This window comes from Tribolium castaneum, chromosome 3, assembly GCF_031307605.1.
Source record: "Tribolium castaneum strain GA2 chromosome 3, icTriCast1.1, whole genome shotgun sequence".
NCBI classification, from domain to species: domain Eukaryota; kingdom Metazoa; phylum Arthropoda; class Insecta; order Coleoptera; family Tenebrionidae; genus Tribolium; species Tribolium castaneum.
Genome location: NC_087396.1, coordinates 20842838 through 20863909, shown reverse-complemented (window position 1 = coordinate 20863909; position 21072 = coordinate 20842838). Strand labels below are relative to the sequence as shown.

General features: G+C 31.5%; 3 protein-coding genes across 5 annotated transcripts; all 3 read left to right on the top strand.

Moving 5' to 3' along the window:
- Positions 1 to 46: 46 nt before the first annotated feature.
- On the top strand, positions 47 to 5865 carry LOC661910 (UDP-glucosyltransferase 2-like). Its single transcript, XM_008192249.3, has 3 exons — positions 47 to 333; positions 2527 to 3324; positions 5350 to 5865. The coding sequence occupies exons 1-3, from the start codon at positions 102 to 104 to the stop codon at positions 5847 to 5849; spliced, it is 1530 nt and encodes a 509-aa protein (XP_008190471.1). The 5' UTR covers positions 47 to 101; the 3' UTR covers positions 5850 to 5865.
- Positions 5866 to 10472, top strand: LOC103312211 (uncharacterized protein). Its single transcript, XM_008192327.3, has 5 exons — positions 5866 to 6049; positions 6364 to 6411; positions 8829 to 9102; positions 9148 to 9175; positions 9221 to 10472. The coding sequence occupies exons 1-5, from the start codon at positions 5935 to 5937 to the stop codon at positions 9539 to 9541; spliced, it is 786 nt and encodes a 261-aa protein (XP_008190549.2). The 5' UTR covers positions 5866 to 5934; the 3' UTR covers positions 9542 to 10472.
- Positions 10473 to 12932: 2460 nt separating this feature from the next.
- On the top strand, positions 12933 to 20844 carry LOC661951 (hypothetical protein). 3 transcript variants are annotated; one of them, XM_008192561.3, is made up of 6 exons: positions 12933 to 13087; positions 13378 to 13446; positions 16966 to 17604; positions 19720 to 19833; positions 19886 to 20173; positions 20248 to 20844. In XM_008192561.3, exons 2-6 carry the CDS (start codon positions 13420 to 13422, stop codon positions 20539 to 20541), a joined length of 1362 nt encoding a protein of 453 aa, XP_008190783.2. In that variant the 5' UTR covers positions 12933 to 13087; positions 13378 to 13419; the 3' UTR covers positions 20542 to 20844. The 3 variants fall into 3 exon arrangements, with proteins under 3 accessions (XP_008190783.2, XP_064211596.1, XP_008190673.2); XM_064355526.1 differs by having other exon boundaries at positions 12948 to 13087; positions 13328 to 13446; XM_008192451.3 differs by lacking the exons at positions 12933 to 13087; positions 13378 to 13446 and adding an exon at positions 16748 to 16916.
- Positions 20845 to 21072: the final 228 nt, after the last annotated feature.

Below are 21072 nucleotides of genomic sequence, written 5' to 3'. Positions count from 1 at the left end.
TCTTCGACAAGTGGGTATTGAATTTCGTAACGTTTCGAGTGTTATTAGATTAAGAGTGAATCAAAATTCAATCACTGTAAGTGATTCCAGTCCAAGGGAAAATGTGGTCCAAAGTGATTTTGTTCGTGTTTTTTGTTAATTATGGCAATAGTGCCAATATTCTGGGGTTGTATTTTCACGCGGGGAAAAGTCACCACATTCTTGGCGAAATGCTCCTGAAAGAATTGGCCAGGAGGGGGCATAATGTAACGATGGCTAGTCCGTTTCCACTCAAGGAACCGTTCCCGAATTATACCGATATTCACTTGACCGGTATTTTGGAAGATCAAATAGGTAAAAATCAAATACCAAGAAAAAACATCAATTTCAAGCTTTTTGTAACTTGGTTATTGCAAATTTTTTATTTTATTAGAAAAAAATCTGATAAAATAAATAAGTTTTTAGTTAAAAATATTATAATTTTCTGATAATTTTCGATATGTCTAAATTGTATGTAATTAAAAAATTTCTCCTTGTGTTTTAATAAAATCATACAAAGAAATAGTTTTCTTTTTCTCAAAAAGTAAGCTAGATCACTCTAAATATGGCAAAAGGACGTCTAATCTAATGCATAAACTGCAAAAAATATTGGTGTACTAAAATAAAAAAATTATGCGAAATTCAAAAGAAATTATAAAAATCCATTTTTAAAAAATTGAGAAAATCTAGAGAAAATTAGGAGAGACTAAAGAAAACCAGATAAAATCAAGATTAAATCAGAGACAATTTTAAGAAAATTTTAAAATTTAGGGTGTGGTTTATATTTCAGAATAATCTAATTTAATCATTGTTTGAGAAAATTTCAAAAAATATAAGTGAGGTTTGTGTTTAAAATCAATATAATTTATCCAAGTAGATCCAAATAATGTCATTTTTGTCTTCATTTTTGTGACTTATATCTTTCAGAGAAATTAAGTTAAATTAAAATTAAGTTAACTGAATGGTTATTAAATATGTATTAAAATATTTTTTTTAGTTAGTAAGTTTTTAGATAAGAAAATAAAACGAAGGGTGTGCCATTTTTAATTTTTAACTTTGTCAGCTTTAACAAACTTCTTGATTCCAGTGTGCCGAAAAAATATATACTTTTATAATATTTTTAGTTTTTGTTTAATATTTTTTTAATAAAGAATGTTCTTATTAAAAAAATCAAGTTATTTTAAATACTAACCAAATTTCACCAATAAGTAAAGTTTTTAGGTCAAAACCATCAGTTATAAAAAGTGAATTCAAATTTAAGTTTGTATTCTAGTTCATTTCTGAAACACACTGTATACTTTAAATTAAATGTATTATTAAATAATATATAATAATGCTTTTTTTATTAGCGTTTATGGAAAAATTAAAATCGACAGTATTTCGTCCAATATCTCCAAAACTACGAATCATAGAACAAAAATAAAAACAGATTTAAAATTTTTAAACAATTTTACGTAAAGTAGGCAAATTGCTTTTAATTTTTTGCTATTGTAATGTTGATATTCTTTTATTGCCAGATAAGAAAATAAAAATTCAGACCAAGTTGGTTCTTCGGATTCTTTAAACAGTTTTGACTCGACTGCTAAAAATTTTGCTAAAAAAAATAAATAATTGATTAGTAAAAGACGTTTAAAACCAATTTTTTTCTTTTTTAATTTTTGACGAAATGGAAAAATGAGAAAATTAGAATTGTCACAATTGTACCTTAAATAATATTTAATTTTTCTTTAAATGGCGAAAAGTTTCTAATACAATTCTAAAATAACGTTGTTGTGATGTTACTTTAAATTTAGCTAGTTTTCTAAAATTTTTCTTCAAACATTATTGTTGTCTTTTTCAAATGTTAGGCACATTTTCTTAAATTAAAACCTTATTTTTATCACAACATTTAATTCAAACAGTCTAAAAATTGTATTATTTTTTTTTGTCTTCTTGTTAGAGAATTTTACGTTAATAAAATTCGAAAATAACGTTGTTGTGATGTTTCCCTAAATTTAGCTGGTTTTATGAGTGAAAAGAAATTTTAATTTTGCAAAAATTTTTCTCAATCATTATCTTTTTTTCAACTGTTTAGCACATTTTTTAAATTAAAACCTTTTATTTATTTGACTTAAACAGGCCAAAAATTAAAATATACTATTTTTAATTACTTTTCCATTAATACTATTAATATTGTTTTTTTTTGAGCATATAGTAGCATGTTTTTTATATGTTTGTTTTTTTATTGATTCTTTATGTTTTATAGTGTACAAAGTACAAACTTCCAAGTTCGACAATAATTAAGTCCAACAACATTGGAATAAAAAACTGCAAAAAAAAGATTAAAAATTACGTTGTTTGAAAAAAATCTGAATTTATTTTATTATGCTTAACTGAACATCTTTTATCACCAGATACATACTATAAATTATTTTGTAAAACCAATATAAATGAACTTTTGCATGAAAGACGTGTATAACGCTCGAAAAATCAAAATTTCTCATTTTCTTTTTTAATTAATTTTTGCAGCAAGAGAGAGTATGTTTATGAAAATGAACAAAGGCCATGCCCTGGTTGGCGTCAACGACGTGCTTGAGTTAACAAGAGCCCAAACCGAGCTCACCCTCAACCACACCGAAATGGCCAAGTTGCTAAAATCCGGAACAAAATTCGACGTTATCATAATTGACTGGTTCATGAACGGTGCAATTTTAATGTATGGGAAGCTCTTCAACGCACCCATCATCCCCATAGCCTCCCATGGAACCACCCATTTGGCCAACTACATCGTGGGAAACCCAGCCCCGCCATCTTACATCCCGAACGCCATGTTGCCCTTCCCGCCCAACATGACGTTCTTCCAACGGATGGTCAATGGGCTCGTTACCATCGCCTACAACGTGGTGGGTCACACCAACGCCAAGTACCACCAAGCTCTCTTGGAAAAATATTTCGAAAATGCGCCAAGTCTCGACGAATTGAAAGACACTGTGGCTTTGGTTTTGTCCAACGGACATTACAGTTTTGAATCTCCGAGACCTTTCGTCCCTAATGTGATTCCAGTCGGTGGGTTTCACGTCCAAAAAGCACGAAAACTACCAACTGATCTCCAGAAATATATGGATGAGGCCAAACATGGAGTGGTTTATTTCAGTCTTGGGTCTAACATGAAAAGTGTCTTACTTCCGAAAGAGAAACAGCAACAAATTCTTAAAGCGTTTGCCAAAATTCCGCACAAAGTTTTGTGGAAATGGGAGGATGATAATTTGGAAAACAAACCAGACAATGTCTTGATCCGCAAGTGGTTTCCACAAAATGACATTCTAGGTAATAAGGCCCCAAATTTTATTGGACATTGAAGGCAAAATTATAGAATAATTTCATTAAAATTGAAGTTAGTTGTGGCAAAAATGCTCAAACAAGTAAATTTTTTTTTGAAAATCAACATCATTTTTAAATACACTTGAAATTTTTTCCATTCGAATTTTTTTAGACAATACCAAAAAATTAAATGTTCAAAAAAACTTTAAAAGTAGAAAACGTAAATTTTAATACCAGTGAAAACAAACAAAATTTTATATTTAACAAAAAAAGTTTTCTCATTTATATTCAATTTTCAGACCAACTTTGTGACAATGTTAAGACCTATAGACAAATTTTTATTTTTTTTATTTTATTATTTTATTCCATTATTTCATTTCATTATTTTACACATCCTCGAGTTTATTTTTAGGGTCAAAATAAAATTTGTCATTTTAACAAAATCATATAAAATTTCCACCACACTTATTATAAGAAATGTACATTCGAAAAAAAAGATACAAAAAATTTAACAATGTGGTCAGCGATTTTTTTAACCATTCGTTTAGCATAACATAAAGTTAGAATTTTTTTAAGTAGAAATCATAGTTCGATATGCCATTTTCGTAAAGCTATGTTTTTTTAACATTCTTAACCTACTTATAACAAAAAATATTTTTTTAATGATTGTATATAGTTGAAAAAAAACTATCTCACACAAAAGGTGTAAATAATTGAAAAGATTTGTGAACATTTATTACAGTAAAAAATGAGAAATTATAAAAATAGACTATGTTAAAAATATTTTCAACTGAACAAATGGTACGATCGTTGTAGATTTTAATTAAGTTCGTAAAAAATGTGCAGAAAATTAAAAACCAAGAGACACCACCATTAGGTAACGCTGTTAGGTGGCGTTAATATTGTTAATATTTTTTACCATAATAAAATTTGACTGCTTGGATTTTTGTTAAATACATTTTTTCTTTAACAAGCAATCATAGAATTAATAAAATTTTTGTTTTTCTAACATTTTATGTTTTACTTGAAAAGCTGGGCTATTTTAAATCTAAGAACAAATAATTTTTGAATAATTACTAAAAAAATTATCTAATAATTTATTATGCTGTTCCTGGATTAATTACTGTTTAAAATATCATTAAATTTAAAATGGGTACTTGTCTACGACAAAAAAAACACAAAATAATCAAATAATGTATAATAAAAAATAAAACTTTAATTATGTTATTGCAGCTAAAAGAATTGGAATAAACTTTTTGGTAATTTTCACATTTTTAACAACATTTTCTAATTATTGTTAAATACTATACCAAAATCAAGATTAAAATATTTTTGTTAAGATTTTTTTATTCATATATTTTTTAAATCGGTGTGTGCTCTAAATATTTGTAATTTTGTTTATATTTATTGTTCCATAACATATCCTGATCTTCATTAGCTTCAGCAGTAAAGACGTAAATAAGAGCTATTATTTTTAATTTGTCTTTAACTTCAAAAGCTTTTTTTACCCAATTCCAAACCGAAAGACGTATTTTTTATGTATTATATTTTTTATTTTCATTGTTTATTTTTTCTTTTTTTATTACATTATTTCTTCTTCGTTTTCTAAAGATATTTACTGTTTTACAAAAACTTCATTACTCTTAATTTTGATTCTAATAAAATAATACATAGCCTCTCTTATTTTTTCACTGGAACATTTAATGCAGTAATAAAACTGAAAAAAATTTTAAACGAAATTTTTTATTTTTGATCTTAAAATACAAACAAAACAACTTAAAGCAAAAAATCTTAGACTTTACTTAACGAGGTAACAAATAAAACAATATTTATTTATTTATTTATTTATTTCAAATTTAAGCGTCACTCAAAAAATAAAAATTTCTGTTACGTAAAGAAAGAAACTACATTAAATAAAACGAAACGAATACTTAAAAAAACTTAACATTTATAAAATTATTCCATAGTTTTGCCGCTCACTGTATTTAATTTAATAGCTGCACACAAAAAACAATGGTACCAAAATTTTAGGCCACCCAAATTTGAAATTGTTCATAACCCATGGTGGCCTCTTGAGCACCATTGAAGCGCTACACCATGGGGTCCCAGTCCTGGGAATCCCAATTTTCGGTGACCAGAAAGCAAACATCCCCAACGCCGTCTCCTCCGGATACGCCGTCCAGTTAGAGTTGGCCGATTTGGACGAAGCCACCTTAACCAAAGCCTTGGACGAGATCTTAACCAACCCCAAATACCAGGAAAACGCGAAAAAGCGCTCCCAACTCCTGCACGACCAGCCCATGTCGCCCATGGACACGGCCGTTTTCTGGGTGGAGCACGTGATCCGGCACAAAGGCGCCCCGCATTTGCGAAATCTGGGCAGTTACCTGCCCTGGTACCAGTACCTGATGCTGGACGTGGCGCTGTTTGTGGTTTTATTTTTGCTAGTGGTTGTTGGTATTGTCGGGTTTGTTATTAGGAAAATTTGCGGTTGTTGTTGTCAGAGGAAAAGTAAGGAAAAAAGGGAGTAAATAAAGATTGATTGGAGGTGGTGGTTTCATTGATAAATTAGCGAAAAGTGCATTGAGAGGGGCGGCAGCGGCGGCGTCGCGACGCATGTCTGGGTGTGATCCTGTCTGTACCAAACGACAGTGTTCATCAGTGCTCAATATGTTTACGTTGTGTATGTCCCGAGGGCATCCTCCCTTACAAAACGCACAACAGGAAAACAGTGAGTTGAACGAGGTTATTTCACACACACAGATTTTTCGTAACACTTAATAAGTTTAAACGAAACTGGAACAATTTTTTTTCAATGTTGATTTAACGAAGGAAAATAAAAATTATTATCAATCACCGGCAAGTCAATTTTTTGACCGCATTATTTATTATTTTCCAATCGAAAAATGCATATTTAGGTCGCCAGGTTGTGCCTCAATTGCGCAAATGCGGATCAAAGGTTATTTACCTTTTCGAGTGACACACTTTTGAATTTTCCGTTGGAAATCAATCAAATGCGTTGACGAAATTTCATTTCCTTTGTAGACGTTGCCAACAAGCAAGTCAAAGGCGGATACCTCCTCCGATATAAACGTGAGTACTTATTATCTTATCTCTTCAAGCAAAGTCTGTCCCAAATTGCTGCACTCCGTTGCTAGGCTACGACATGGAACTGGCGAGATTAAAAGATAGCAAACAAACAAAACTGTGTTTAGTGGTTGCCTGGCAACTTCATTAAACTGTCGAATGTAATTTATTTTTACCTAGGACGACTGACTGGAAAATTAATAAAATTTTGCATCCTTCGTAATTGCATTTTATGTTTGAAGCTAAACAGAGTGAAAGCTTTTAGAGCAACATCACTCAAGGCTTGTTAAGTTTGTTTCGTACGAGGATAGGTCGAAGTAAAGTGCCTTCGTTGCATTTATTTTCGATCGGGGTTTTAAGGCGGCTCTAGACCCGGCGCCTCCACCAAAATTGCAACACTAGCGAAAGCAAAAATCGGCTTCTAGCCACTTATAATTATCAAAATTATATTTACTTAATAAGTTATAAAAAATTACATTTTACATTCGTTAGTAAATTAAACTCAAGTAGTTTTATTGCTAATAAAAAAATTTGCTAATAAAAAATCATCTACTAATAACTTACTGTTTTAAAGCCCCGTGTTTACAAAATGACCATAAAATATTTTTCTTATTTTTAGCTTAAAAATTACCAAATAAAACATTGTTTCCATTTCCAAATGTTTTGATATAGTAAAAAAATACTGTCATAAAAAAATTTTAACAACAAATTAAGATTTTATCAAGTTAAACCAAACATTGCGTATATTTGGCGATTTTTAAATTTTTTAAACTCGTTTTTGAAATAAACGTTTTTAAAAAAAAATACCAAAAACAGGTAAAAATTAGATTATTTTAACCAGCGTTCAAACAGAAATTTATTATACAAGAACTTTTCAACAATAAATTTTCACCAAAAGTAATTTTATTTTGGTTTTTTTAAGCTTTTAAACACATTTTGAACCTAAAATCTGTTTTTTTTCTTAAGTTTTTGCTAAAATAAACCGAAAAATCAATGACTTTCATCCAAAATTAGCTTATTTTTGCCATTTTAAGCCTTCTCTAAATCTTATTGATGTGAAGAGTTTGGTTTTTCTCGAAAAATTTACCTAGAATTGAATGAAAATAATCACCGAATTAAATTGATATTATACCTTATCTTTTTAAGTCGCGACTGATTTTTTTGCAAGATTTTGTTAAAACACCTAAAAATCACAAAATAAATGGAAAATAATGTTATTTTTTCACAATTTAGCTCGTTTTTGAGCAAAATTTAATGAAAATAAACCGAAAAACCACAACATTTGGTTGAAGATGATGGTCTATTTTTGAGTTAAAATTTTAAGTTTGGAGTTACCGCTAAAACAAACCGAAAAAACATAAAATTTTGTAAAACATTTTTGCTTTCTTTGAGAGTTCAGCGCGTTTTTTAGGCGAAAATGGAAAAAAATTATTCAATTCAAACCGAGGAATCAACAAAATCTGATCGAAGTAAATTGGAATTTTTGCTTTTTTTACTCGAAAAACTGCCTGAAAAATCATCAAAATTGATACTAGCTTTAGCGTATTTCAGTAATTTTTAATTTGTTTTGAATTTTTGAATTTATTTATTTTATTATATTTTGTTAAAACGCGTCACAAAAATTCAAAAATAAAATAAAATTAAAATGTCTTTACTCGATTTTGTGACTTTTTAAGCAAAATTTTGTCAAAAATAAGCTTCAAATTAACAAGACTTGGTCAAATAGTAAGTTATTTCTGCTTTTTTCAAACTTTCAAACACGTTTTTGAATCTATTTTCTAAATAAACGGAGCTAAAAAATCACTTAATTGTTAACTGGGTCAATACTAAATAATAATGTTTTTCAGTTTTTGCCTTTTACTAGCACGTTTTTTAATCCAAAATTCGTAAAAATTGTCAAAGAGAGGACACGAAATCGTCGAAGAATTTAATTAATCTGCAATTTTTGTTCATTAATTCAAATTGTCGTTATTCTCATAAACAAACCAATCATTTATCTAAACTAACAATTTCTGAATCATTAAAAAAAATTTACGCATTGACTTGTGATAAACAAAATAAAATTTTAAGTTCCATAACTTTTTTCCTTTATTTTACCTATTTTACCACTATATAAATAGTGAACTATCAAAAACCGTAAACAAAAATATTGGCAATTATTAAAAAAAGTACGCCATTCTCAAAAACAAATTTAAAAGTTCGAGAATTTTTTTGAATAACCCAAAACAACAACTGATTTTTTTAACTGCATATTTATTTATTAATCAATAGATCTTTAAATGTTACCTTACCAACACCCAGTCAGGAACATTGCTTTATTAGAACCCGCTATTTTTCCCTGTGCATAATTAAACCGCGTTTAGCTTGCGGCAGGTGTTTGCGTAGAAATGAGCAAACTTTGTTCTAAAAATGTAAATTTTTAGGAGGGTTATTTTGTAACAGCTGGTGTGAAGAGTGGTTCGTGTTGTACGAAGACTCAACTTTGGCTTGGTTTAAAGACAAGGGCTTGAACCGCCCAAAGGGTCACCTACGTATTAGCGAATGCCCGGACTTACTAGCCGTGGGCGAATGGACACGTCAAGTGCCCAAAAGACCCCGATTCCCGCGAAACTACCACGTAGGACAAGTCCTAGCCGTTGGCACAAGGATACCCCAGGACGTGCACTGGCTTATGGCACAGTCGGCAGCCGAAGCCAAGTAAACCCCACACTTTTATTTTTTTTAATAATTGATTGGTTTTAGCGACTGGATGACCGCAATTAGCAATACTGTGAGTAGAAGTCGGTTAATTGAACTAAATAATTATTAATTTTAGTTGCCGCCTCCTCCAAACTTGCCCCCAGCCAAGAGCAAGAGTTTCACGTTCCAGAAGAAAAGCAACAATTGTTACAAATGCAATTCTCTGAAGAACGAGGCTGATTACACGCTGATTTCGGGAGTGGCCATCGACTGGGGCCACGGCTGGGGCTGGGGGCAGACGGCCTGGGCTGCCCACACTGCCTGTGTCTCTGAGACGGCGACTGCACTGGAGGCTGCCGTGAATTCGGCGCTCCATTGCCATGCCTTGGGGGATTATGGCGTTGGAAGTGGAATGGACGAGCTCGACTGTAGTGCATTTGGGGACTTTATTTTCTAAGCAGGAATCAAAAATTTGTACCTACTTTTCAGTCAAAACGTAACAATTCTAAACTAGGGTACTTATTACGCGGCGAAACGCTCAATATTTCATAGAAAACTGACCTGAATTACTCATTTCATGATTTACTTCCGTCCAGACAAAATTTATTTGCGTCGTAATTATGAATTCGTACCCCGACTATTTCTAAACATGTAACTGTCATTCCTTCACACGAGCAATAAACTCTCGCTAGGACATTCTAAAATAATCCGAAGGTTTCCATTATTCATGAAATAAGTGTAATGGTGACCGTCATATCCATAACTCTCTGAATGTACGTTAGATTACACAAAAACTCCATGATTAAAGGTGCTCTAACCGTAAGATTTGCTTATAGTTGTTGTTAGAATTGTAAATGTTTTGTAGATATACATGAATGTATAAGGATATTTTTGTTAGATTAGTACTGGAAACTTAGACTGATGTAACTATACCAGAAATATTTATACATGTGTTGCGTCTGCTAGGGACGTTCGTATAAATCCAGACTGCCGGTCTAAAAATTAAATGTCTTAGCATTGAAACGCACATAGTTAAAGACTGAGTGCGAGAGAATTAAATGTTCTAATAAGTATTTAAAATGTAAGCCAAACTCCAACCCTGCTAGCTAGAGGGAGTAAATGAGAGCATAATACATTCATCAAGTGGTCAAAATTTTGTACTTTAGGATAATTGGGACCAAACAACGTTGTTTATTTCTTCTCTCAAATCTCTTTGTGTTTCTAAACAGTGAATTAATTACTTCGACAATCCACGTGCATTCAAATGTTCTCATTATCGATGTCAATACATGTGTGTAAAATGCAAGTGTGTAATCATTATTGTGATATCTGTATAAGTAGCTATTCCTAATTTAATAAATAATAAACAGGTAATTAATTCTTCCACATTTTTACGTCTCTTTCCTTTTTCTTTCAGACAACAAATTTGATTTTATATTAGTTTCTTCAATTTATCATTAGTGTCCAGAACGGCCAAACAAATAAAACTACTTTAAAATGATCTGAAAAATCGACTGGCGTTGAAAAAATCACAAAATTCATAATAACTTTCAAGTTATCAATATAAATTTTATACTTTTTCGCATTTGTTATCACTTAATAAAATTACGTCAAAAAGTTTTAGAGTTATTAGAAGATAAATGCTCCAGGAATAGCCAAAAATTGTGAAATTTAATAAATCTTTTAAAATCTAAAATCTATTGACTTTTTTTGGTGCACTTTAAAAAACTCCGAAAAGTTCTAAAAACGTTGAAAAGTGCATAAAACGTTAATGAATGGACTTTGAAAAATATTATCCGTTCACGGTTGTTTTAAATTCTCAGCAGGCGTAGATATATTTTTGTAAGGTTGGCCTCAGGTCCTGTCAGGTACTGTCTTTATGACGTTGTCTTGTCAAAAATTCGCTGTGTTGTCAGTTCTACTGCTTATTAATTTAAAATGCCGAAAGTAATTTCTTTTAACAAGAAAGCGTGTCAAAAGATGCTTTGAAGAATGCAAGTAAGACAGACCGGACTGTTTTAACTAATGATAATGAGTAGAATAACAATAAAAACGTATTCAATTATTTATTTAAAAAACGAAGCAAACTGACAACAGTCCTTGGTTGTCATCAATTATAACCCAAAATAAATTTCTTATGACAACTCACAGTACTGCCAAATAAAATGTCAGATTTTCATAGATAGTCCAAATTTAAAACAATCGTGAACGATTTTATTTATTATTTATTTATTTTCGACATCTCAAAAATGTTTGACTATGTTTAAATAAAAAACCTTCAAAATTATTATCGTTCAACTTAGATTAAAAAAATATTTCAAAAAAAGTTTTCTAAATTACACGCTGAACACGATGATGCTTTAGAATAAATAATTTTCGAGAAAAAGTCCACATTAATTTAAAAAAAAAAAATTTATCATGTGTCTTCAGTTTAATTGTTTATTATCATAATCAGTGGAATTCCAAAAATACTGTAAAATGACCTTTTTTTATTTTTTCTTTCAAGTTTTTTTTGGCTTTGGAAGTTACCCAAAAATTCAGATTGTATAACGTATCGTATATGTATTTCATTCCTAAAAATACATATCCAATTTTTAGTCGTTTTATAAATCGTTGTAGAACCTCCAAGATATAAATTGTTTTATAACTAATTACTATGAGAATTTGAAAGCGCATTCAATTAAAAAAAACACAAAATAAACTACACAATTTTTCTAAAAATGCACCGTTTCCGAGTAAAATAATAAAATGTAAAAAGCACAGACACATTTTGTAAATAATAAACAGCTAATAAATTATTACTTTTTTCTCCAACGTCTTTTCCTTTTTTATTTCAACTAGAAAAGCAAACAAACTTGACTTTATTTATTATTAAATTGTTGACGTTTTCTTGCACATTTAAGGACTCTGAAGAGTTCAAATGTGATTGAAAAGTGTGTTAGATATTATCGGATTTACTTAGAACAACGATATGATCTTCTAAAATAAGTCCGTCTCAGTAAAAAATCTTAAAAATTCACGATCAACTTAAGATCATGAAAATGTTTCAATGTGGTTTTCTAGACGTAAAATTATGCCTTTAAAATTGTTGAAAATCTAGGCCTCCTACGATTATGTCTACCCCAATTTAAAAAAAATTTAATGTAATTTTATTGAATTTTTAATAGAGAGTAGTCGTAAAAAATGTATTCTAATTAAATATCACCATTCAACAATTTGTTTTAAAAACATATTAAAGCCTACTTTTAGGACTTTTAGTTTTTTCGAGTTTTATTTTTTTATTTAAATACCAAATATGTGTGTGAATTGACCATAAACTAATCCATACCTACTCTTTATTATTTTTTAGTAACTTTTTTATAAAATTATTAGCCTCCTAAAGTTACCAAAAAAATTCACATTGTATAGCTACATAATTTTTATACTTAAAAAATTTTTAGGCGAGACAGCTTTTTTAAAGAAAAAATTAGTTGCAGATTTATTGAGAGAATTTGTGATAAAAATAGAAATATTTTTGCTTCTAGAGCATCGTATTAACAAATTCCTTCAGAATTCCGTTTGCATTTATGCGATGTCTCCCATAGTTTGATGATTCACGCTTTAATGACGCTCGTGATAAAAATGGTCAAGTAAATAACAAAGCATTGAATCGAAAAACAATTCCATCCTCCTCACTGTCTTTGGAAGCCAGCTGTGGGCGACTTCCACGTGGGAGACCCAGCTTTCTTAATGCCAAAATTACAATAACTTAGCCCAAATGACAAAAATCAAAGATTTATAATTTTGAAAACTGATACAATATTCTTGATTTTTGTATTAATCTCAATAGACAATAATTTCCAGCAGATATTCACTTGCCGGCCCGTTACTCGTTGCCCACGGCCGAAGCAAAGGCAGTTAACCTCTGCCGGTGTGGAGTTAGTCAGTGAGCGTGTCTTGGTATCGCCAATCGGTCGATTTTTATTCGCTTGCGAAAATTTCACACAAAAGCTACGAATTTCGGGTAAGTCGGTGCACAATCAATCAGTAAAAAGCCTAATTGTGCTAATAGAGCCCAATAAGTGGTGTTTTAATTGTCATGGGTGGGTGAGCAATCCATAGTCGGTGTCTCTGGGTGCCATCGTCACGTAAACACACCCCAAAAAAACTTGACCAAATTGACCAAAATTCTCTAATTTAATTACACAACTACAAGCATGTGCTTTATTAGCACCGTTCCTTATTTGGTTTATTTATATTTTAGGCACGTCACACATTAAATCATCTTCCGTAATTAGATTTATTCCTCCACAGAGAAAAAATATGCAATAGAAGCGTGTGTGAAGCCGCCCGAAGATGACGTCCAGACTCGTCCAGATGCAAGTAAGTGTTAGCAAAGCCCGAAAAATGAATAAATAAATCAGGCCGTGTGATAAGACACCTGTTTGATGAGAGTGACACATAGGCCCAGTATCGAAAATCGATTCTGCAGCCGCGACCTAGTTATGCATAATGGAAATTATTTTCCCCATTGACAATTTTCCTGAGTGCGGTTCGTCTGTGTAGGCGAACAACTAGTTCAAGATTTTATCAAGGATCGGAGGCAAGGTGAAGTCGCCTTATAAGGGCCAAAATCCTTTTTTTTTTGGATTGTGTTTTGTGAAAGTTGACATTGGTTGATTCACCTCTGCAAGTACGACTTCTTCGTCGTCGAGGTTGGCTGATCAGGCGGTACACCCACGGAGAAGTGACTCACTCGACCCGATCTTCCTTCTTTGGGTTTATTGCATAACAATGATTGAAAGCGGAGTAATTGGAGGCTTTTTTCAAGCGAGAAACTTTCCACGTTTCGGGGAACTGCATTTTTAGTTTTGGTCGCATTTTCAAGTAATAAAAATGCAGTCGCAAATTTCTTCAAATTACAGCTCGTCTGAAAGTTTTGTTCTCCTAGTGTTCTTTTTAGATTTCTTCCAGAAACGAGTTTTCGTGGTGTTCTCTTTAGATTTCTTCCAGAAACGTTTCCACAATTTTTGGGTTAATGACTGAATTTTAGAAAACCTCCCTAACCCTCAAATTTTAAAAAAAATTAATTAATTCTTAATTTATTTTTAAAAAATTAAATTTTTTTTTTTTGAATTTTTGTTAAAAATGGAAATATTTGGCACAATTTTTAGTTTTCCCAGATTCCTAAATTCCTAAATTAACTTGGTGTGTCCTAAATGTTTTTAGAATATCTTAAAATTTTGTTCTCCAGTTTTAAAATGGAAGATTTTTGATTTGTTTTATTACACTATTAGTAACAAGTTAAAAATACAATACCTACATCAGATTTTTCAGTATACCTAATAGTTTTTTAAATTTTACACCCAGAATTTTTTGTTTCTTTAATTTTTAGTGTTAGTGGTTCAGTCCAAAGTTTTAGACTTTATTCTCAGTATTTCGGCTTTTTAGATTCTTAGTTTATCCATACTTTGCTTTCATTTTCTGATTTTTTCAGTTTTCTTATTTTTTCAATCACCTAGTTTTACAAAATTTCAATCTCACTGTTTTTTTTCAACTTTTTTTTATTTTTTCAGTCTATGAGTGTATTGGTTTTTATTTTATTTATTGTTTTTTTATTTTTATTTTTTTCAATATATTAGTCTTTGACTTTTCCAGTTCTATAGTATTATAGTTTTTTCAATTTCTCAGTTATTTGGTCACTTCAGGATTTCTGTCTTACTATTTTTTAATAGTTTTGTGTTTTAGAACCGATTTTATAAATACTCCGCTAATACCACATTAATTAATAGGACATTTAATTTAATGGGAACTTTAAAACGCTCGTAATAATTACATTAAATTAAAATAAAAAAATAAATTATTATTAAATAATAATAAAATTAATATTAAATAATAATATTAATAATCTTTTTAAAATTAAATATAAATTATGTCGTTCCAGTACCACTTAATAAAAATTTGTAATTTTTTTACTAAATGCTCAAGGTGTGTGTGTAAGACTGTGTAAAGATTATTAAGTAAGATTTTTGTCTTTTCATTGCTTGAAGAAATTTTTTTGTAATGTTTGATTAATAAAATTAATTAATAAAGTAAAATTGAACAAAAATTAATAGAAAAAATTCAAGCTGGAACAGATTAAAACAAGATTCGACAATTTGAGACACAAAGACAGAAAAATAACAATAAATTAATAAATATCTACAGGGCATGGAAGAAAAACCCTCTGAAAATTAAGATGAAAAATAAGATAAATACAAGAAATAACAAAGGAAGAAAAAATTCAGTTAAAACAGTGCCATCTTAGAAAAAAATTTGGAGATATTGAAAAAACACCAAAAAATGATGAAAAAAAATAAAGAATAATTATTAAGATTTTCGGTTAAAGAGTATTTTTTATAATCCGCCAGATATGTGCTCCGGAATTAAAATTTTTATAGCATTAGCATTTGCGTTTTCTTAAAAAAATGTTCGTTCTCTAAATCGTCCTCTTTGTGACTATTGTATTTTTTGCCTTTCTGAATTAAAAAAATACTCGTAATTTTGAAAATAATTTCACTTCACATTGTACTTTTTTCGCCTTTGTCTCAAAAGACAAACTACGTTTCATTCATTCATATTGCTTTGCAATTTTTTAAATTATTTAAATGGGAAATTCAATACGTTAATAGATGAAAATTATGGCTTAAAACTTAAAGAAACATTAATTTTTAAATATACAATTAAAGTGATTATAAAATAGAGTTTTTAGTTAAGTTTGACATTAAATTTGAATAAAAAATTAAATTTGTTAATGAAATCGGTCCCTAATTTTAATTAATTAATATTAACTATAAAAAATTACAAGAAAGCCAAAACTACTTCATTTCGGTTAACTTGGGTCGTCGATTTTAATAAATTAAAAAAATAATTATATTCGAAAAATGCAAAAATAATTTTGTTGCAATTTTGTTGTCACTGATAGTGATAACTACCTGCAGACAAAATTTGTCTCTTCTATCAAAGATAGAATAAAAAGGACACGACTGAAATTTTTCCATAATTTCCAAAACTCTTACGAATAGCAAAATTCCAATTAATTTGTTAAAAACCAGCCGGCATTTAAAATAATCGAACACCAGTTTTTTGCCGACTTTTTATTCGCCTTGTGATTGGCCTGTCTTGCAATCGGGTGTGCATTAGTTCATCAATATCCAATCACAAACACCTTGCAATTTTTTGTGCAGTAGATAAACAAGTTGGAGGTAATGTCTATATTTTTATTGGTCAGATACCCACTCCTGGAACAAATAAGACGATAAACGGGCGCTAGCCCTTCCCACAAAACTAGTTTTCGTCTTTGATGCAATGGCCGATAATGTTTCAATTTTTTATTTTATCGAAATAATTTTATCTCAAATTGTATTGACGAAGACGAACTTCTACTTTCAATTACGATTCGTTCGTTCATTTTGATTTGCAAATTTTTTATATAATTTAAACGGTAATGAGCAAAAATTAACGTAATGTAGCATTAATTTTTTAAAGTGATTATAACTTATAACATAGAACTTTGAGTTAAAGTCGACATTAAATTTAAATTTAAATAGTAAGGGTTATCTCCACAATTGTTTGTTTCTCTATTTGTTGCAACTTTTTATGCGTTTAAAAAATCAATTTGGTTGGTTTCTCGCTGTGTGGGGCCGCAGCTCGGCGCATGCCCCCATCACCCACTATTGATATAGTCCAGTTAGTTTACCAACATTTTCCCCATCAACATGCATAAATACTTATCGTCTAGTCTCAACTCCGTCGTTTCGATCGATTTGGAGACATCATGGGCCGCTCAAAGCCTGCAGGAAGCCTTGCAACAAGTCCGCCACAATGTGAGCCAAATCTTTTTAACAAAAATTTTTCCCACAGGCCAGGTTTCAACAGAAACAAATCCAAGAACGCGAAGAGAAACTCGTGCGTTTGTACGAATCGCAGCAGCAGAAAGCCTTCGAAAGAGTCGGTCGCGGAAGTGCCGGAAGTAACACCAGTTTGGGGTCAACTGGGGGCGGAAAAGTTCGCCAAATGTTTGACGAGAGGCGGCAAAAGGCGGGGATTGACCGGAGTTATCCGCTGGAGCCTTTGAAAGCGAGCAAGACTAATAATTCGCGAGGGGGAAGCGTGGAAAGGAAGATCACAGTTAATAGAACGGCCACGAAAAGTGTGGCGCAGATACGTAATGGGAAACCGGTAGTTAGTAAAAAAGTTGTTCAGTCGATTTATAATAATAATGACGGGGATGAGAGTTTTGAACAACATACGTACGAGAGCGATAATTTAAACCAGACTTATAACAAACACTCCGATATTGTGGAATTGATGAATAATCACAACTTGAATGATAGTTTAGATAATGAAGAAATGCCAGAGTTGGGGTTTGATGAGGTTGACGAGCCCGTTTTCACCGGGAAACTCGCCAATCTCGGCGGAAAACTGCCAAGTGAAAAGGTGGAGAAGAAAGCCAAGCCCCCGAGTAATACGTTGGGAAAAACCTTTCGTAAAGAGACCAAGGTAATTTTGTATTTTTTTTTAGAATACCGAGTGTTCAGATATTTTTTTGGAATTTTATTCCCGACCAACTTTGTTCAGTTTTGCTCACCAAAAATATTTTCACCGAAAATCAGTGTTAATTTTCTTATTTTAAATAAGAAGCTATGATTTTTATTGTGTTTCTAAATTACTCGAATTATTTTAATGGTGCTTTTCTTTTATACCTATAATATAAGTTTTTGAGGTAGATATGTATATTTAAGACCTATTTAAAAAAAAAATTGGATTTGCAAGTTCTTTTACAAAAATTGATAACTTAATGGTTTTCAGATATTTTGGGATCGTATTTGGAAACTCAAAAGAGAAAGCTGAAATATTTTCTGATTCCTATACAGTTTTCTAAATTTTTAAAAAATCAAAAAACCCAATAAATTTTGAAAGTTGCAGAGATTTCAATTACCCATAACTCAATTTTTCCAAATGAAAATGCGTTATGGGTTCTTAAGCACTTAGAAACTTAAAAAACTAAAGAAAAAACACGAAAAAATCTTACGCTTTTTCCTTTAAATGTCTCAATATAATTTTAAAATAAATAAAAATAAGCAAGTTATAAGTAGTTTTTATTTTTTTTAAGGTTAATAAAAGTTTAGGGTTAGGTGGTAGAACTTAGAACTAAAAATCCAACGGAACTTCGCCCTATTTATGACAAATGTCACAAATAGAAGTTCAGTAAAATAATGAATAAAAAAAAAACCTTAAAAACAACAACTAAATTTGAGTAACGAGAATCCAAAAAAAATGTCTTAAAAATCCTAAGTAATCAAAAAATTCAGTAATAAATAAAAAAAAATAACCGAAAGTGATTATAAAGAGTAATCTCTTTGATAGAAAAAAAGAAATCAAAAAACTTCTAATATGAAGATTAGACAAAACACCTTATACTTCTCTCTACAGGATTTTTTATATTATTATTTATATTATATTTTTTCTATATCTCAAAAACTAATAATCACACAGAGTTCAGCGTTTACTGTTAAATACTTTATATTTTTTTCTATATGTGTTAATATTTTCAGAATGTTTCTACAATTCCTTATAATGAAAATTAATTACTATTAAGTAACTGTATTTTTTATTTCTTGTGTCAACATTTAAATATTGTTTTGTAATAAAAATCTGTAAAATAATATTGCTAGATCCAAAAAATAATTAAATAAAAATTAATAATTCAAATAAACGTTTCTAATTCTAGTGCAAGCAAAATTTTTATCAGAAAATCAAGAATAAAAAAAATCAGAAACCATAAAATTTCGATTAATATCTATTAATGTTCTTAATTAATTATTAATTATTACAAAAAATCTAAACATGATTGGAGAAAAATTCTGTAAAAATGAACATGGGTAGAAGAAAATAAAAAGCAAATAACTGCAGACTTCTGACTTCTGAGTGGTTTTAAAGATTTTGAGTACAGTAAAAAATACTTTTAGCTGATTCACCTTGTACTATATTTGTTTTATATTTTTCGGTATTGCTATAAAAAAGTCCGGTCAGTTTTAGTCCACTTGTTTGAAAAAAACAGACAATCGATTGTCTTGTCCCCATTTCATCTTCACGTTCAAGGGTAAAAAATGTTTCATTATAAATGGAAAAGTGCGATAATAACTGGTCTTCCCCACCTTGACCTTCACGTCCAAGCGTAAATAATTGAGAAAATTCGACGAAAATACTTGCGTGAAGGAAATGGTGTTTAGGAGAGATTGCGTGTCGATTAGTATTTTCACCTAGGTACTGGAAAAGTCTAGATTGTATTTGTTTACGCCCAGTAGCGTGCAACTATCGCCTAAGAAATTCTCAACAGTAAAACACTACATTTTTCGATTTTTTTCCATTTTCTCTCCGTTAAAAAATGCGTAACCAAGGTTAACCCAATTATTTGACAAAGTTGTAAAAACGTGCCATCTCGCCAAAATCTCCGTTTGTAATAATGCCGTAACAGCATGTTGAGCCACCACTTTGCCGAAATCAACAAAACTCTGAGCAATAAAGAGCAGTTGGAAGTTTTCACGAAACTGCGCCCCGTCAACCAGGCATTCCAATTGACATTTTTGACGCAAAATAAACTGTATTTTCCAGCCCATCATCAAACGCAGCGTCAAACCCAGTGCTTCAGTGCAGCCGCTGAAGACGACGTCCAGCCCTGTTTCGTCTCCTGTTCGCTCGCTGTCGCAGACGATGCAATCGGCCAAGGTCAGTTGCCAGTCCTTGTGTATAAACAATTTTTGAGTTTTTGTTAAATCAGTCAAATCCGGTGAAGAAGGGGACTCCACAGCCCCCACAATCGGCGCGCGCCCCCTGCAAGGACCGGCCCTCGGCCAAGCAATCGGCCAAATCGCCCGTAGCTCGGGACGACCTGAACGAATGTAGGTTTTGCAACCGGAGGTTCGCTGCAGACCGCCTCCAGGTCCATGAGTCCATCTGTGGCAAAACGGCCAAAAAGAAACGAAAGATTTACGACGCCACCAAGCACAGGGTGGAGGGGACGGAGCTGGAGCAGTACGTGCGCAGAGGCAAGAATCTGAGTAGTAAAGTAAGTAAAAACTTAATGGACAAGCTTATTTGACTGGACTGAGTTCGAATTTTTTCTTAATTGAGTTTTTTCAGGCGTCGAATCGCCAAGCCCCCAGGAAGGACTGGCGCCGGACGCACGAGGAGTTCATTAACGCCATCCGAGCGGCCAAAATGGCCCAAGCACATGTGGCCAAAGGGGGCAAGTTGGCGGACTTGCCGCCGCCGCCGCCCTCCAGCAACCCCGACTACGTCCAGTGCCCGCATTGCGGGCGCAAGTTCAACGAAGCGGCCGCCGAGAGACACATCCCCAAGTGTGCCACCTACGAGTTCAATAAACCCAAACCTGGAGCGAATAAAAGTAAAACTTCGGGCAGGAGTATGAGATAGAACGAGTTTTGATTTTGTACACTTGATAAATTCTCGCCGATCAATTTTTTTTTCTTTTAATTCATTTTAATCAAATAATGTGGCAAATGTAACACGTTTTTACATATTAAAGGCTGGGAAATGGAGGAAATAGTGATTTTCTAACTTCGAGTCATTAAAAACTACGGTGCTGTGCGATAAATAAGTAACATATTTTTTTACAAATTAATACCAAATTGATTAGCATTTTTTACTAGAAACACGATTGTGTCTAGTCCGCTTTTATGTTCCTCTTAAAAACCAATAAAATCTGCTTTATTACAACGTTGTTTGATTGTCCTTAATGTAATTATTTTGAATTAGGCGCCGTGACATCTAGTGATTTGCTGGTCCGGTTGGTAATGAAACAATTGGCGGCTGGTCAAACTTCAAAATGGCCGATTTTCTCAAAATTTAACTCGGTAAAGTGGCGTTAAATCGGTTATTTTGGACTAATTTTTACGAAAAAATGTGAAAAAGACGTTCAGGGTTTCAGTGTGGAGTGGTTTTTGG